Source organism: Cibotium barometz, chromosome 61 (assembly GCF_041138505.1).
Source record: "Cibotium barometz isolate CiBa-2024 chromosome 61, ASM4113850v1, whole genome shotgun sequence".
Classification (NCBI taxonomy): Eukaryota; Viridiplantae; Streptophyta; class Polypodiopsida; order Cyatheales; family Cibotiaceae; genus Cibotium; species Cibotium barometz.
The window spans coordinates 17392399-17412036 of NC_141106.1; the positions used below are offsets into that span (position 1 = coordinate 17392399).

Here is a 19638-nt window from a genome sequence, read left to right on the forward strand (position 1 = left end):
TATTAATTCTTTCTATACAAAGCAGTGCAATAGCCCATCCAGCTACCTTGTGTGTGTGTGTGTGTGTGTGTGTGTGTGTGTGTGTGTGTGTGTGTGTGCGCGCTTTCTTCTAGTGCTAGCCTTCATCATGGCTGTGTCGGCCCTCACCTCTAGAGAGTGATAGAAACTCAGTTCAATGGTTTTTATTATGGAGATTTGATTGTTTGAAGCTTTGTGAGTAGAATCTCATGGAGTCAAGATCACTTTTTTTCTTTTCATTAACTTTCCATTGGTATATGTCAATAGGAAAACCCATGACAAGTGAACTAGATTTGTAATTGTATACTAATGCATGCATACCAAACTTTTGGAGGAAGAGAGAGTGGAGTTGTTGCTTTCTACGCCAGAGAGTGGCGCGATGATCTTCTCCTTTCCCTTGAGTGCAGCCCCGTGGATGGAAAGGGGTATCAGAGTCGGTGGCTGCTGCCATCCAAGGGCAGGCAGTAGAGCTCTCACACCATCTTCATGATCTACGCATCACCGACGTACTCACCCACGTATGGCCCCTGGCTAGGATGGAGCTGGGAGGCTCAGGCCATAGAGATAAGGACGGGGAGGTGGTGTCCTCCAACCTTGGAGGGGCTGCTCTTTGTATTCCTTCATATCTTAGTTGCAGTACCCCTCCCCCCCTTTTAGAGATACATCCACTGTGATCGATGGAGCTCAAAGTATGCCTACTCTTGCACTCGGACAGAGTGGCGACACACGGAGGACAGGATCCGCGCCTACTTGGCGCACCTTCGCCCCAAGACTGATTGTGATTATTCTCCATCAAAACCCGCGCCCAAGACTCTTCGACTGGAGGGTGGTTCTGATAGTTCCGCCTCCCACAAAGATTGATATGCTGAGAGTCTCATAAAACATTCAAGGTTTAGGAGGTCCTCAGTGCTTTCAGAGGTGAGGCGTCCTTAGAGGAGAGCTTCACAGAGCTACAGTTGGGGGACCCATCAACATTCTTTTCCTCCAAGAGCACCGACTTTCCAAGGGGCGTACCCGCCACTAGAAGAAGATTTTACGAGGCAGAAGCCACACTTTTTGGTCTCCCTCTTTTGGCCCCTTGGGGGCGCAAGGAGGATTTTGCATTTCTGTCAGCAAGTAGCTCTTGCAGATAGTGACAGGCTCAGGTATCATAGTCTTTGAGCGACACAGTGGGTTACCATTGGGATTGGAGAGGACTGCGTGGGCTTCCTCAATGTTTATGCCCTAAACGCTGCAGCAAGTAGAGCCACCGTCTGGAGTAGGATCCCTTAGTCCCTTCCAAAGACAAATTCTGGTGCATGGGTGGAGACTTCAACATGATTGAGTCAGCAGCGGACAGACTCAGAGAAGGCACGGCTACAGTCTCAAGCGTAGAGTACTCTACTTGGAGGAGTTGATCTTGGCACTCAGGAGACAGGACTCTTGGCACTTGCGAGAGTTTTGGTGCAGCCCTAGGAGCATGTGCTTCTCGCGTTTTGATAGGAGGAGCACTGGCCCTAATCTCTCTCGGCTTGATAGATTCTGTGTGGATGAGTGTGCTTGCAGTCGCGAAGGTATGGTTGGTATCTTGGCGGGCACCGCCTTCTTTGATCATGCTCCGGTTATTCTATCCTTGGAGGACCCCTAGAGGCAGAACAGGCATGCGAGCACTAGGATCCTAGATAGCCTCATTCAAGACCCAGAGATTTGCAATAGGATAGAGCAGATATGGGAGGGACTGGATTTTATCTCAGGCTCTGCCGCGTGTACCTTGGATGCCGGCCTTGGGGAGATTAGCAATTTTTTGCAGGAGGCAACAAAGAGAAGATTGGCGGGATTTCGCGAGCAAGGAGGAGCATTCGGAGGGGTCTTGCTTCTCCCCAGCATCTGCCGAACAGCCCATGGATTGAGGGTCAGCTTGCTACCGCCCGTACAGAGCTCAGGTCCATCAAGGAAAGGAGGGTGGAGTACAAATACCATGCCAGAGCCTCCTTCTGGATCCAGGCTGGAGATAGAGTCACTGGGGACTTCTTTGAGATTGCAGGCCCTCACAGGCAGAGAGAGGGTATTCACAGATTGCGTGGCCAAGATGGAGCGTGGTGGTGGTGAACCAGGTCCTTCTTGCCACCATGTGGTACATTACTTCTTGTTGGGCCTTCTCCCGAGCATGCATTGGTCAGGTACAGTGGTTGATCCAAAACTTCTTGTGGGCTGGTAGTGTGGGAGGCCTACCTGGGCCAAGGTGGCCTGGAGAGTGATCATTCAGCCACGAAGCAAAAGGGGCCTTGGCATCATTGACCCCGCCATTCAAAGCCGCGCCCTGCTAGGCAAGCTGATTGTTAGAGGACTCCTTCCCAGTGGTGAGCCTTGAAAGGACTTCCTCTTGGCCCGGATTTCAGCTCGTATCACAAGCCTGGGGGGCCGCTGGCTAGATGGATCTTCACTAAGATGTGGGTCCGCGGATTTAGCCCAGCTTTTGAGGACAGATTTGCAGCCAGCCTACTTCACCTCAGGTCGGCCCTTAGGCAGTTAGCTCCAACGCCCTTAGAGGAGCATCTTCAACAGCCCTTGATCCGTTTACCCAGTGGCCATATGTTGGGGGCCCGACCTCATGTATCATGGGGAGCTTTGAGATTGGCATGCACACAGACAACTGCCCCCAGAGGCTCAAGAGAGAGGCCTGGCAGGGATCAGGGGGAGAGACAGACTCAGCCTCAACATCGACTCTGCTATTCCCCAGGAGTGGCTGACACCTATCCTAGACCCCACCCCCCCACAGTGGCTTGGGCTGTTTACTTGGCATGATACTCTTGGTAGTCCATGCCGCAGATGAGGGCTGCAGTTTGCTCACTTTTGCTATTGGTCCCCATGGCATATTAGAGAGATCAAAGTCCCCTTTGGAGGATTTCAATGGCTGCACCTTATAGAGGATGAGGGTGATCGGATTTTAGGCACATGAGTGGCACATAGACCCCCCACCGGCCAAGGTGGCTAGGGAGAGACTATGGCGGTTATGGATTTGGGAGATCCGGCCCCTCTTGTGCCTCCAGTGGGACCCGTGGGAGTGGACTTGGCGTGATCCTACTTATCAGGAGTAGACTCTGGATACACCCTTTTTGGCATACACAGCGCAGCTAGGCCGCAGGATCCAAATGCCGGAGGTTGATGGCACCCCAACAGCAGTACATTAGCAATGATAGGGCCTCTCATAGCGTTCTCTCAAATTTTTGGAAGAGGCTTTGGGACAGTTTTCGGCCTCGAAAGATCACCCTCTTTCTTTGGTTGACGGCACACACGATCTTGGTGGTTGGCATGTGGTTGGCCATTGGTGGTCGACCAGCAACTTGTCCGAGGTGCGGCCACCGTCAAGAGTCTCAGCGACGCTCTCGTTGGGATTTCCCGAAGGCTTCGCAGGTTTGGCAGCGGGATCTCCGCATCTTCACAATGGACAAGACCTCGACCCATATGCACTGTTGCTTAGGCCACAGAGGCTAAGGTTATCAGGGATTATGAGGAGAAAGGTGGGGGGCTAGCCCTTCAGGTCTCTAACCTTTGTATTTCAGCAGTACCAGTACCAGTCCCAGTCCCAGTCCCAGTCCTAGTCCCATCTACTGGAGATTTGTAGTAGCATTGCAGCCTGGCACATATGGAGAGCTAGATATTGTGAAGCCATCGAGGGTACCCACACTCCGCCTATGGAGTCCATCAGGAGCATTTGGCTTGACATCATCCATGCCCTCCGCGGTCATTGGGGGAAGTTGTAGAGTGGCTCTAACCGCATGCAGAAGCGGCAGGAAGCTTTCTTGAGGCTTTAGCGGCTTGGCTCTTTTCTCACAAATAGAGGTGGTGATCCCACTTGGCATTATAGACCACCTGTGTGGTTATTCCCCCCCTCCCCCTGTATGAGATAGCCTTCTCCTTATAGAGTTACCAGCCGGAAGAGAAGTGCATCTTTCTCCACCTTTGATTATTTGTTCCCTGCCCCGTACATGGAGGCGAGGGTGTACCTAGCCCTTCATGGTTGTATATAGCCCTTTGTGGCTGGTTTTTTTATTAACTAATAGAATTACCTTTTTCCCCGAAAAAAAAAACGATTTTTTGACATCTATGCTCTTTTGCCCCCTTCGATTTCTGGAGTTTCCGGAGATCCTCTTGCAAAGATGTTTTAGTTTACTCTTCGAGGAAAAGTACTATTTTTATGCTTGGACGTGAAAGACAATAACAGTTGTTTAGTGGGGCAATCTTAGATACATGTTGTAAGAAAACTCTTAGCCTTCTTTTCCTAGGGAGAATTATCATCGTATTCGAGGAGTTAAAGATTCAATTATCAATGCACTAGAACTTCCCAAGTTATTTTTCATTAGTTCTCCATTGCAAGCTTTCATGAACTTTCTTATGTGCAAGTTGCTCAATTTGAATTTAAGCTGGAGGTAAATATCAAGAAACATGTGCAAGCCTCAACATCCATGCTTAGCTTTCAATAGCATAATGCAGATTGGCCTACTTGCAAAATCATAACATATTTGAACTTCTAAAGAGTGTAATGCATGCATTTAGAATTAATGTTTTGGAGGAATGGTTGTGTGATGGTGGGCAGCTTTTCGGGGTTGCCATGTTCTTGCTTGCCTTCAAGATGCATAGCTATTTTTTATGGTTCAAAGAATATGTGAGGTGGTTTGTATTAAGCCTTGCACCCGATAGCGTCATTCAAGCATGTATAGAGTCTCCTAGCCTTTGGTCTTATTTAATTCAACTTCTAATGGGAGTGGAAGATCCATTGAGCCCTCAAAGAGTAACAACTACCCACAAGAAAGGCTAATCATACTAAAGTTAGATTTTAAAACGCCATCCCTCTTGTCACTACAATAGGAAAAGAATCAACTTGGGTCTTTGAAACTAACGATTGAAAGAGGCAATTATGTGGTGAGCCATGCATATGTTCAATAATGGGTTGTCAAATATAACTATATGTTTTTGTTAGGATTTTATTTACCATCTTATTTGGTCATAAGCAATCAAATTTTCCATTGAATCTTACAAATTGTATTCTTGTATAAATGAAGAAACATTGGCATTCATGTTTGAAAAAACAGACAATATATTCTACAGACTTTGTGAATTGATCAAGGATGACTAAGAGGCTCAAAAATGTTGCACATCTCGATATTGATGTCAAAAATAATCTTGAATAATTGCATGTCATATAAGAAATAGTGTTGAGTGCACTTTTGAGATAAGATGAGGTCACCTTTTAACGTTGTAGCAAGCAAAGAAAACACGCGATCAAATGATGGGATGTGAGTGCCCTCTTGATTAAAAGCTTGATGCGTAAAGAGAGAATGATTGAGTTATATTAATCACCTATGAAAGACCCAAAGGGTCTATGAGAACAAAAAGTGTACAATGATGTTCATGAAATCTCATCATGGGAAAAAAAAAACACAACAAACAACAAAATGTATACAATGATGTCTAGAGATGGAGTGATGCATATCCAACCAATCTTGATCTAAAACATCAATCTATGAAAATATCCATGGATGCCTCTCAACATCACCTGAGTAAGTCACTCATGTGGTACTAGGGCACCCGTCTAGGATAACCGCATGAGAGAGAGAGAGAGGGAGAGGGAGAGGGAGAGGGAGAGGGAGAGGGAGGGAGGTTGCCCTTTAAAGAGAATACAAATAGTTTCTTGCTTGAAATTTTTCTTTGAAAAGAGAGACTTTTAAAATGAGTGTAGGATCCTAGATAAGGCGAGGTGGCACTACTAGCGCAAGTAAGGTTCAATGTGTAGACTTGAATTTGTAGGCTTGATAGGGACAATGCTAAGAGCCAAGTAATAATTTCAACTTTAAAGATGAGCACAATCACTCTAACATAGAAATAAATACACCAAGTGCTAGCACTCGCATGATAGTTTATACATGTAAAGTGTTGGAGCAATGAGCTAGTACTCCAAAGAATGTCCATCCAAAAGTACATGCATCAATCTTTCTAGAACCTCATGGTCCAGCACATTGAACATGTCCCTACATTGGACTTGGACTCTAGGTTTTTCAACAGCCAGCAATCTAGCAAGGTATAGCAATCAAGGCTTTGCTCTCTCAGGGAGTCTACAAATCCATACACATTTTCACCTATCTCAAAAACCTGACGATGAGCGGAAAGTAGCTATAAGCTTGAGCTCCACCATATGTTGTCCTCAAATGTCAACCCACACCTTTGATGAGGTGCACCTCGCTACTAGGTCTCCCAGCCACACAGAAAACGGAGGGACGGCCACATGATCTTCCTGATGACAAGCAACATAAGGGCACCAAAGCCACCTATTTGAGCTAAAGTTGAGAAGAACTTAGATTCAAGAGATGCTTCCTTCACCACATCACAGTAGATTGGGCTACACTTTTCAACATATTTAGTCCAATTGACTTGGATGCCAAGGGCTTGTTTGTTGTCCATCACTTGGATAAGTTGCACATGTGAGCTTGTAAGGGTATCATTGGCCATGTTCCAAAATTGTCTGTCCGACGCATGTGGATTAGAAGCATAGAGTTGTAGCATGTGTGTAAAGGCCTCATATATATCTCGGAGTGACTCGAAGGGCTCGGTCACATTCCATGATGTCACATCAGACATCAAGAATACACAATCATTCAATGCCTTGTCCAAATTGGCTGCATTTTTCATACAAAAAATTTATTAGATTAAAAGAATCGGGTGTCCATATGAATTATCAAAATACAGAAGAAATGCATTGACAATGGAAATGGGTAGCAAGAAAAGAAATGAAAACCGATCGAATTAAAGTGGCACCATGGATTAACAATGGATAAAGCACAAAAATGGGGTGGGGGGGAAAAACAACAGAGAAAAATTGATGGAATAGAATTGGCATATGGGTTACAAGTTCAGCTTACATTGCATGTATCTCTGGACTGTTGTGTTGAGCAAAACTGGATCCATCAGAGAGATGGAGGCTAGGATGGTTCTCTGATCCGTCTCACTCACTACGGAGTTGACAAGATTAGGACATCCAACCCTGGTGATTAGTGATTTGTTAAGAGCAAGATGAGACACTTCCTTGGTGCAGAAATCAGAGCCATTGGTAATAAGAGAGCTTCTGATTGGCCTCTGATGAAAAGGACAGGAAAATTCCGACCAATCAATCCATATAAAAAAAACCCCATTTGCAGATGGTTGAGGTTGATTAAAACTATTTGAAAATGATTCAAGATTTGATTAATGCATGTTTAAGAAATAAGAATTAGCACCTGGAGGCCATTGGAGATGGTGAAGAAGTCCACATAGGAGGTCCAGGTGAAAGCAGTGTTGGAGCAAGGGCAGAGGGTGGAGGCTGTTTTGGTGTTATAAGAAGGGTCCTGGGTTGCATTAGGGCTGTAGATAAAAGGGGTGAATTCTTTGAGAGCATAGCTTGAACCCCAGTATCTCAGAGTTCTGAAAGTGGGCTCCTGTGTGAACAAGAGCAGCAAAACCAGAAGAATCGAGAGCATGCACAGCACCACTGTGAAGAGGAAACGCGTGATAACCCTCGATTGTGGATAATGGAACTGCTTGGGCCTGGTTTTCCAAAACCCAAAAAGGAATCATGTGTTTAATCACCCAAGTAATCCTGATTTGGAAAACAAAATACAGGACTGAGCTCTCTGGTGCACAAAATCAACTTAAAGTGTGATGAAAATCCTTTGGCCTTCCCGATTTGAAAACATGATAACTGTTTAATCAGGGATTAAATTAATTGGAGATTACCCTTCGTGGTCTTCGCAGAAGCCTGCAGTTTGGCTGTTAATCCATCCAACAAGACCACCACAGGTGAAAAGATTAGCAGGCTGGGGCTTGGGATGCAGGGTCCTGCTGGGAGATCGAAGAGGGGCTGCAGAGGACTCATTGCTTGACATGCTGTTGCGCAACAGGCCAGCAAATCGATGGATAATTATGACACTAAGTGTACAAGAAAGGTGTTAAAGACACTGTAAGTGTATAACTGTTTAATCAGCGATTAAATTAATTGGACACACAATTCAATTTGTAGACAACAACAGGATTGAATGGTCAACAAAAAAAAACCCCCCCCAAAAAAATATTCACTCTTAATGCAAAGAAAAATATAGGAAAGCAAAGGGAAGACAGAGAGAGTAGAGATTATATTACTTAATGATTATATTACTTAATGTCAAAAATGAGTTATATACAAAAACCATGTGTTTACACTTGTCCAAGCAAATTTTTGGAAATTAATCTAGTTCCTACACTATAGTACTATAAAGTTCTAGACTTCTCCATATTTGTCATGAATCCATGCTTACAAACATTTTGAGGCAAGGCAATGTGATTCATTCATGATCAAACATGAATGATCTTCATTCATGCATGTGATTAAAGTGAAAGTGTGTTTCAAAACATGAACAAAGTTTATTCACATCATGAATAAAGTTGTCCATGGACGTGAACATAGGCCGAACACGATCATAATTCATTCATATGTGTGCTTCAGTTTTGCTCACGTACATTATTAAAGTTCATTCATGTGAGTGAATACGTTATTCACAAGCGTGAGGTTGGTTGTTCATGCCATGAAGATGGTCATTTCATGAGAGTGAAGTTGTTGAAGGCCATGAATAGAGTTGTTGATGCTATGAATAAAGCCGTTCACACCATGAAATTAACCAATGATTAAGAAAGTGAATATTTTTAAAATTAACCTTTTAAGAAATTTCAAGGGTCTATATGAATTTGCATGGCTCTCGATTCACCTAGTTCTCATGGATAGCCTCCATAATTCGTGGAATGTCTATGCCACTAAGGCCCCAATAAGTGGTACCGCGATCACTTTAATTATCAACCAGTTTGTAGAATCATGGGCAACTTAGATTGTCCATCTAGTCATAGATATTACACAAATTGAGTGGAAAGCTTTGTGAATCTAAATGCTTCTCTGTTGTCAATAACTTCTCCGACTTCACTTTTGGCCAATGCACATATACGAACAACCAATCCTTCCATGTCTAGCTTTGACCAAGTGGGAAAAACAAACAATGAGGGCCCCTTGATGAGTAGTACCCCTCCCCAGACACCTTTGAGACACTCCTCATAGATCCTCAAGCCTTAAATGGTTGGCCTAAACTCATTGCAAATATATCTCCTCCCCCTAAACAAACCATAATTATGATAAAGATGGTGCACACTCTAGGAAGGAGAGAATTTACAAGAGTAGGCCAGGAGGAAACATACAATCTAAACATCACATATACAAGGTGCAAGATTACAGATGAGGCTACACCCACCTCTACCTTGAGTGCAAGGTGAAGTCCTCCCCCCACTTATTGTATTTAATAGCACTAATATTCACAGATAAAATTTTGTGGATGCAAAAATAGCTAGTCCTTTGGAACCCTAACGTAGACGAAGGTGGATGTTACTACCTTCATTTTGTCCAATCATAAACGAAGATTTAGAAGTCAGCGTCCCAATTGAAGTGTTATCGATTGCGTGTTTGTGCATAATAAACATGGCCACTAGCACGCATTCCCACCCCATCGTACAGGTGTTCTAGCCCAATCCCACCACCCCATTATGAGGTGTTTTGGCCCCACAAAAAACTAAATTTTATTTTTGTTTTTCTGTGTGAACTGGTGTTTCACGCCGTGAAACAGTTTTCATGCATGAACCGGACTTCTCGTGGAAATTAAATTTTTATTTTTTTAAATTTTTATTTTTTGGCCGCGGGAACTAGTGTTTCACGCCGTGAAACGGTTTTAACGCGTGAACTAGACTTCACTTGGAAATTAAATTTTAAATTTTTTTATTTTTTGATCGCGTGAACTGGTGTTTCACGCTGTGAAACGATTTTCATGCATGAACCGGACTTCACATGGAAATTAAATTACGATGTTTTTTTATTTTGTCACGTGAACTGCTGTTTCACGCGGTGAAACGGTTTTCACGCGTGAACTGGACTTCACATGGAAATTAAATTTCGATTTTTTTTTGTTTTATTTTTTTTGTTGCATGAACTGGTGTTTCACACCGTGAAACGGTTTTCACGCGTGAACCAGACTTCACATGAAAATTAAATTTTATTTTTTTATTTTTATTTTTGACCGCGTGAACTGGTGTTTCACGCCGTGAAACGGTTTTCACACGTGAACCGAACTTCACGTGGAAATTAAATTTTACCTTTTTTAAAATTTTCTTTTTTACCGCTCACGCATGGACTGACTTCACGTGGAAATTAAATTTCACTTTTTTTTTATTTTTATTTTTTTTATTTTTATTTCCTGCGTGAACACCAGTGTTTCATGCTGTGAAACGGTTTTCACGCGTGAACCAGACTTCATGTGGAAATTAAATTTCGATTTTATTTTTTATTTTTTTTGCTGCGTGAACTGGTTCTTCACGCCATGAAACGGTTTTCACGCATGAACCGGAGGACTTCACATGGAAATTAAATTTTAATATTTTAATATTTTTAATTTTTGGCCACGTGAACTGGTGTTTCATGTCGTAAAACAGTTTTCACACATGAACCGGACTTCACGTGGAAATTATTTTTTTTATTTTTTTATTTTTTTATCGCATAACTTGTGTTTCGCGCTGTGAAACGGTTTTCACGCGTGAACTTCGGACTTCACGTGGATTTTTATTTTTATTTTGGCCGCATGAACTGGTGTTTCACGTTGTGAAACGATTTTCACGCGTGAACTGGACTTCACGTGGAAATTAAATTTTGATTTTATTTTTATTTTTATTTTAGAGTCTAGTGGGAAATACGAATTTTCCTTTTGGAGGGGAATATTTTTTGAATTGAAAATGAAAGGGATATGGGCATTTTCTCAAAAAAAAAAGGTAAATGGAATCACAAAAGTCAACCTTTTAATGACACCCCTTACACCCTTCATAAATGACTCCCAAAATGGACGAATTGACAACTCATGAGCATCTTCTCATTGAATGCTCATTAGCCTTAATGAGTTATGTAAAAAAGTGATTAATCAATCTAAGATTAATCTTTTCACTAATCTTTCTCTCTTTTACACTAATCAAGGACTTTAATTAACCACTTATCCCTAATTAATTCATACAATTAAGCACACCATTGGATAGAGCAAGGAAAAACTAATTTTTGTGCATCAACCATTGTGTAAATTAATCTAAATTAGGAGATTAATTAGACTCTTGATTATAGTCTCCTCTTTAAGGCAAAATTAAGCAAAGAGTCAAATTTCTCCAATTGATCAAAAAATTGATATGATTAGGTATTTTGATACATCTAGATACTCTCAAAACACTCAAAAATCTAAATTTTGACTCCTCATATGATCAATTTAGACTCCCATTAACACATTTTCTAATTTTTTAGCCTCTTGAACAAGATTAATCACATTTAATGACAAAAACCAGTCCATTAAGAGAAATTAGTCAAATTCAAGGATTTTTTATGGTTTTGAGAAATTTTTTGAAAGATTAAGCTACTCCTAATGCTTGCTAACACTCTAATCCAAACAATTTCAACAAAAAACACACAATTAAACTAAAATTAATGATCTTACATCTATGTTTAAACAAAAGAGAGCTAACATTCACTAAGAAATACATTCTCTTGCATTGTTTGATGCAATGGATGTAAACTAAGTCTAATACAAACTATGTGGAAGCCCTAAGAACATGAAAAACCACCAAAACAACAAAAAAACAACAAATTAATCTAAAAATTAAGCAAAAAGCATTCTTTTCAAAAACAAAAAAGAGAGCTATTCTACACCAAATCCCACACAAATCACCATCAAATACGCATCTTTTTCCTGGGAAACCACTAATCAAGATAATGGACAATTTGTTATGCGTAGATTAAAGACAAAATGATGGAAAAAGCCAAGGAATGGCTCCCCGACAGCGATGCCAAAAATGTTATGGCTCACCCTAACCCTCCTTGAAACACATCCAAAAAGAGCTTACCTGGTGAACCACAACTGGCGTGAGGATCTTTCCAATGGTCGAGCTCATAACCCTTGAGATCTCCAAGCTCTACAACTCCTTGAGAAGCAATTCCATCGCGTCTCCCGTGCGAGCGTTGTCACACCGTCATGTTGCACTACGGGTCCTCGTCCCTCCTTTCACCTCACTTCACTCACACACACTCACTAGCATGCATTAGGGAGAAAGATTAGCAAGAGCAAGACTCAATTGCACAATGGGAGAGTATGTTGTATTATGAGAGAAATTCACTTATATACATGGCCACAAGTGTTCACACTCACTTAAACTGTGTGGCTGGCCGAGCACACTTGACTCATAAGAGGCCTAATGCTATTACAATGACTACTCTCATAATATATCCATGAATTACATCACTTAGGACTTCATCCTAACTTGCTAGCACACGCTCTTGAAAAGCGAGAATCGCTATAAATACTCCATCACATCATTACAAGAACCCGTCCAAGTTGTAACTTTGGACACTATTGCTTCATATCTTGAATGTATGACCCTTTGGTGTATCTATCATGACTCCTTGATGTAAGATAATGGCGATAGCTCTTGTTAATCCTAGAATTGGACTAACACACACACACTCTCTCTCTCTCTCTCTCTCTCTCTCTCTCTCTCTCTATCCTTCTCTTTACTCTCTCTATATCCGATAGCTCTTGTTAATCCTAGAATTGGACTAACACACACACACTCTCTCTCTCTCTCTCTATCCTTCTCTTTACTCTCTCTATATCCTTCCTCCCTCTGTCTCTATCCTTCTCTTTACTCTCTCTATATCCTTCCTCCCTCTCTCTCTCTCTCTCTATCCTTGTCTTTGCTAACTCTCTCTATCCTTCTCTATTTTGTAGCTCTCTCTCTCCCTCTCTATCCTTCTCTTACCTCCTATCCTCCTTCCCTCTCTCGCTCTCTATATCCTCCTCTCTCGCTCTCTATCCACCTCTTTGCTCACTCTCTCTATCCTTCTCTTTACTCTCTATATCCTCCTCTCTCTCTTCCCTTCTCTTTGCTCTCGTTCCCTCACTCTCTCTATCCTTCTCTTTACTCTCTATATCCTCCTCTCTCTCTTCCCTTCTCTTTGCTCTCGTTCCCTCTCTCTCCTTCTCTCTCACTCACTGTTTATGTCCTTCTCTTTGCTCACTCTCTCTATATTTCCTTCTCATTTCTCAACACAACATACTTAACTAACTCATGTTTTGGTATAGATCCTTGAGTCTAAAAACGCTTCACTATGTTATTTATCCATCCAAGATTAAAAAATGTCGATTATTTAGTGGTTTGTACGACATGTTGTACATAAACATCGTTGCAGAGGAGAATGATATCTTATTGTAAAACCCCAATATGCGTTGCTCTCGCCCTCTTTCTCTCTTTTTTAATATGAAAAATAAGATCATGACATAATCATAAATAATTCCTAAACCCAGTCACTTGAATATTCACAAATAAATATGTTTACTATACTACAATGAAATCTTCATCAAGACACCCTCTACTACATCTTCTTCGGGATCAATACAAACAATGTTCATGCCTAATTTTTGTGCTACCATAGCACAATCTTCACATCCATCATAAAGCTCTACTAACACTTGCCCTTGCTTTACATGACGCCTCAACAGGCTATCCCACCAAAACTCATATCCATGCTGAGATCCACCTGCAAAGAAAACATCTCTCTTAATTCCACCAAAAAATGTAAGGCCCTTATTTTGGAGCACAAAAATGTTAACTCCATATTTCGCCATGATGTCCCATCCGGGCGTCTACCCCAGTGCATCATGTTGCAAGGATCGATGATATAATCAGGTGAGAAAGATTGTGTATGGTTTTGTCCAACTATGCTCATGAAGGTAGCAACGACGACGAGGATATGTATTTGCACAAGAGTATGAGGTGATTTTTTTTAGCAAAAAGTAATGCTCAATGGCAACCTCTATGGTTAGTGTTACTTACCTCTTGTCGAAAGGCCCTTCAGATCTACGTTGTACATTGCATATTTACCAAGCTGTCTAAGGAAAAGCCAGAGTGCTCGGCGTGAGCTATAATGGTTGCCACCCCACTTGATATAGAGTACCGATGACAATAATAGAGCCATTGTCGTCTACGATGGTCTCACAAATTTGAAGCAATGCATGCTCCTCTCCATCTACATGGCATCAAAATGACATACACAAAAAACGTAAGCATAACATACATGCAACATATGCACAACAACGCATAAGGTCTTAATGAAGGGAAAATAATCTCATCACTCACATGTGCAGAGATTCCATGGTGCGACAATGTCATCGGGGTAGCCATAAACAGAACCTCATGTGGGGCAACCTCACTACAATACAATCACATGTTGTGCTTGTATTAACACCTTTAACAGTAAAGTTCATGTCTCCCACGTTAGCCTTCTACATCATATCAAAGACATGTTCTAGCTTCGGTGGTGGACACTCCTAGTTTAGAAGTACAAGGCCTATCTTCAAGAATGATGTCATGCCACACCATGTTAAGTAGAGTTATACATCAATTGTCATTACAGGATATAAAAGACATACCTTTACAATCTTTTCACACGTGGTTACAATTGATTATTACACCTGTTAACGTCGAGGCTTCTATAACAGTAGAGGAACTAACACTTTGATGTTCGCTCGGAGTGCCACAAGAGGACTACTATCGTGGTACGACGAGACACTCCTACAAAGCGTACATTTTGTAAGTGTATGCACTACACAAATTCTTTGCATTATCATTACCAATGAGAAATCATACCTAGCAAATTCATTTGAATTGGAGTCAACTCACCCAGGCTAGGTGGATTAATAGGTCACCAATGGTGCATTAGGCGCTTCACCTCTTGCCAAGCTTATTTGAATCCATAACTTAATCTATGTTAGTATCCAAACAATGTAACAATAATACCAATGAACCTCATATAAAAGGGTGCCCTGCCTGTATTGCTGCATGACCAACTTCTTCAACATCGGCGAAGTAGGGTTTGCTCGCCACAGCTAGGCGTCGAAATAGGGGAAACGTAGGACCATGGCTATACAGGATTAAGGAGAACCCCACCTCCCTCCACGTGGGCAAAGGAGGTGGGGCTATTTCAAAATACCCCGTCCTCCTACAAGTGTGACGTTCTTGCTTGCATTTGATACCCACTCCTCCAACACGTCCGGGTCCAATCAGTTCCAGTCGCCTGCTGTTCCACGCTTCCATCACTGCTGTTCCACGCTTCTGAGTCGTCTCGAGCTCCACACGGTGCAGGTACGTTTCTCCACTGAGTAGAGGCTACGTTCGAAGGTTCCCATCCGTGTCCATTGTAAACGAAGAGCCAAAATGAACGTTATGATGTTGTAAAGCTAGATGTTTCCGAGTTGATCGAATTGGACAAAGATGGATTGCGCGGGGAGGGTCATAGCCGGAGCTTCTGTTGAGGAGGACCAGGCTGTCGGTATTCAGATGTCCATCACTGTCTAGGCCATCGACTTTCCAGATGCGATCAATACTTATGTCGTCAGCTTGCGGTTCCATGAGGGGCAGACATGATGCAAGAAACATTTCACAACAGCACGGACACGGTCCCATGGCGGCCAGAAACGACGCATGAACCATGTCAAGAGGAGGAGGAACACCTAGCGATCAAGGATCCCATCATGTTGGCCCGGTACTTCAACATGGGCGGCAGGACGGTGAAGCCTGCCCCGCAGCAAATGCACCCATCACACAGACGATGGAAAACGTGAGCATGATAGATGCCACTAGCAAGGTGTGATGGAGATATACCACGGTGGTGGCGATGTAGCGGCCAGGGATGGGGACTACACCCACCAGCCTTGCTAAGACGGTGGCGATGGTGGCGAAGATGAAAGAGTGGCTGTTGAAAGCCCAGAACACATGCACGCCCACGTGCTGTTGCACGGCAACGTGGACGGAGGAGCGGGAGGGGAGGCCACTGGAGGCAGGTCGTAGTATGTGGTGGTGTAATTGAGAGGCGGCTGAAGCCACCCGGCAAATGTAACGCTTGCAATCAACGCAGCGGCCACCAAGATAGCATTGGTTGCATCCAAGAGCTGGCACAGACGACACCCTGACCGGAGCTCCAAGTGTGCTGGAGGGGTCCGGTGACACCTGCAGCTAGAGAAGACGGACCGGGCTGCCGGAGTTGGGGCGGAGGAGGTTGTATTATTCTCAGATAAGCCATTTGGTGGAAAGGTTGTATTAATGGGGAGAGATTTTAGACAAATCTTGCCTGTTATTATGAAGGGAAGACGTGAGAATATTGTTAATGCAGCATTGTGTCGTTCCTTTCTATGGAACTCTATCAAAGTTCTAAAGTTAACTGGAAATATGCGTATTCAATCAAGCAATACTAATGGATGCAATGAGTTTAAACAGTGGGTCATGAATATTGGGAATGGAGTGGATTGTAGCGATGATAATACGATGGTGACACTACCAAGTAATATGGTCTTGCAAAGATCGACTCTTAAAGACTTGGTACATTGGGTATACTCTGAATTGGCTATCACTACGACATATGCTTCATACTTTAGTGAGCGTGCTATTCTTGCTCCGATAAACAGTCAAGTGGATATTGTGAATAAGACAGCTTTGGATGCAATGCCTGGTGAGCCTGAGCAATATTTTAGTGCAGATTCAATTCTTGAAAATGATAAAAATTCATTCCTATATTCCACAGAATTTTTGAACACAATCGACCTTCGGGGTGGATATCCACCTCACTGCTTGGTTTTAAAGTTAGAAGCTCTTGTTATTTTGCTTCGTAACTTGGATCCAAGATGTGGACTCTGTAATGGTACACGGATGATATGTAACGCCTTTCACTCTAAAGTCTTGGAGACTGAAATCATCACTGGTACTAAAGTTGGTGAAAGAGTATTTCTTCCACAGATTACCTTTATATGCAGCGAGGCCCAACTACCATTCACCATGAGGCGGAGACAGTTTCCCGTGCGGTTGGCATTTGGCATGTCAATAAACAAATCACAAGGTCAAACCCTAAATGTCTTGGAGTTGTATTTGGTGACTCCAATGTTTACTCATGGGCAATTGTATATCGCATTGTCACGAGCACGGTCTCCTCATGCTGTAAAGGTGTTACTTGAGGATAACGCTAATGTGGAGTGTTCATTTGATGATCTTCAAAGTTATACACCTATAACAAACAATATTGTTTATAAGGAGATCTTGATGACTTTAGAGTGACAAGTCAGGTTTCTTATTTAAGTTCTGCAATTTGATTAATTTTGTTGTGATTTCTTTTTTTATACATATTTGTCCATGGTAAAAGTACCTATTTTTGTTGTTTATGTTTTGACAGACATGTCTAAGATTACCTTTACATTGGATGTGCCTTTGTCGAGGATAGTAGGTGAGTTATTCTCTATATTTGCATAAATTTTCTTGATTACAAAGTATGGAACATGACATTCTATACTGATGTCTATCTGTACAGAGCCACCGCTATGGTCAGCTCCGATTACTGCAGGTCACTTAGCAGGGATTATGATTGATGCTTATAGGGATGGGTAAGTATAAGTGTAATTGTTAGGCATTGTATGAATATTTTTTGAACCTATATATAAATAATTGTATAACCTATTTGTTATGCTTTGATTTTAGAATATTGCATGACATTGATACAGAGTTGTCGACAAAGGCATCGAGATGTACGGGATCGGTGTTCCTGATGAGGAGTGGGGTGTCTATTTGTTTTGGAGAGAGATGGATAGATGCTTTGCATCATTTGAGGGGTATTCAGTACCCGATGAGTGGTTGTTTCTTACATCCATCATGACCATTGGTATTCATTATGGGTTTTATACTAGAGCTCCTCATGTACCATCCACTCGATGTTCTATTCTACGAGGTAATTTTGATTATGTTTTTCGTTTGTGCAGGTCCTTTGCATTCATCGATAGTAGAGCATGTGCGGGATGGATCACCGCTTTACAATAGAGAGCGTATTGTGATGAGGAGACAATTGAATGATCCTTCTTACAAGAGAAGAATTCAATTTGTGATTCTGACATTACTGACTGAGAATACGTATTTTGTGGTGCATTTTGAGAATATGTAATATTGGTCCTTTTTTGCTTCTTCGTATGCTACATTACTATGATATTTTTGTTTTCGCCATAAATCTACGAGACATGGATGTTATTTTGAGATATGTATATATGAAGTCACTTGAAATAATGTATTGTGTTTACTTAAAACGTGACCTAAATTGGAGAAACTGAGTCTATTTTTTCTGGAACTCTACTTGCCACAGCAACACGCAGATCCAATACTAGTATGTTTAAATGATGTGTGGACCTTAAACATGGCCATGTGTTCCCACAAAGGTGTCTTATCATGCAGTCCCATTCTTAAGCAACAAGGACATAAGCAATGTATGAAAGCTTTGACTTGGCAAGCTTGGTTTCTTGCAATTGTTAAAACTAAAATACACAAATTAAAACATACATGCTAGGAACAAGGTTTGAACTAGCAAGTTGTTCAACCCATTAGAAATCAGTGTGTTCAAACTATTAGAATCTAATGGATTCTTGTCTCCATCCACAAATTTGCTAGATTGCTCCTAGTTTCACAGATTTTGTTTTTTAAAAACATCGGTAAATCAAGATTTTAAAGATTTTGATGTTTTTCATGCCTTATAAAGAGATAAAACATGTATGCCAAATTTACAGAAGTTAAACCTAAAACACACATTTTTGACCTTCTAATTGACATTTTTCAAGTGCAAAAAAAGAACTCATAAATCACACCAATTAAGCAAATCTTCTCACTTAATGAAAGTTTAATAAAGCACTAATATACTAAAATCATGAAAGTGAAAGTGTGTTTCAAAACATGAACAAAATTGGTTCACATCATGAATAAAGTTGTCCATGGATGTGAACATAGGCCGAACATGATCATAATTCATTCATATGTGTGCTTCAATACATTATTAAAGTTCATTCATGTGAGTGAATACGTTATTCACATGTGTGAGGTTGGTTGTTCATGCCATGAATAGAGTTGAAAGCCGCTCACACCATGAAATTAACCAATGATTAAGAAAGTGAATATTTTTAAAATTAGCCTTTTAAGTAATCTCAAGGGTCTATATGAATTTGCATGGCTCTCGATTCACCTAGTTCTCATGGATAGCCTCCATAATTTATGGAATATGTCCATGGCACTGAGGCCCCAATAAGTGGTACTATCATCACTTTAATTATCAACCAGTTTGTAGAATCATGGTGGGAAACTTAGATTGTCCATCTAGTCATAGATATTACACAAATTGAGTGCAAAGCTTTGTGAATCTAAATGCTTCTCTATTTTTGTCAATAACTTCTCCGACTTCACTTTTGGCCAATGCACATATATGAACAACCAATCCCTCCATGTCTAGCTTTGACCAAGTGGGAAAAACAAACAATGAGGGCCCCTTGATGAGTAGTACCCCTCCCCAGACACCTTTGAGACACTCCTCATAGATCCTCAAGCCTTAAATGGTTGGCCTAAACTCATTGCAAATACATCTCCTCCCCCTAAACAAACCATAATTATGATAAAGATGGTGCACACTCTAGGAAGGAGAGAATTTACAAGAGTAGGCCAAGA

The 19638-nt window shown here is 41.7% G+C and overlaps 1 protein-coding gene across 1 annotated transcript in view; it reads right to left on the minus strand.

Moving 5' to 3' along the window:
• Window positions 1-5840: 5840 nt before the first annotated feature.
• The window catches only part of LOC147604619 (uncharacterized), a 32738-nt gene continuing 18940 nt past the window's right edge, over window positions 5841-19638 (minus strand). The window contains exons 2-5 of the mRNA XM_086794870.1: window positions 7765-7914; window positions 7269-7575; window positions 6915-7128; window positions 5841-6671 (exon numbers count right to left, since the gene is read on the minus strand). Coding sequence (XP_086650996.1) covers window positions 6241-6671; window positions 6915-7128; window positions 7269-7575; window positions 7765-7913 — 1101 coding nt within the window. The 5' untranslated portion in view covers window position 7914 and the 3' untranslated portion in view covers window positions 5841-6240. The remainder of the gene's footprint in view (window positions 6672-6914; window positions 7129-7268; window positions 7576-7764; window positions 7915-19638) is intronic.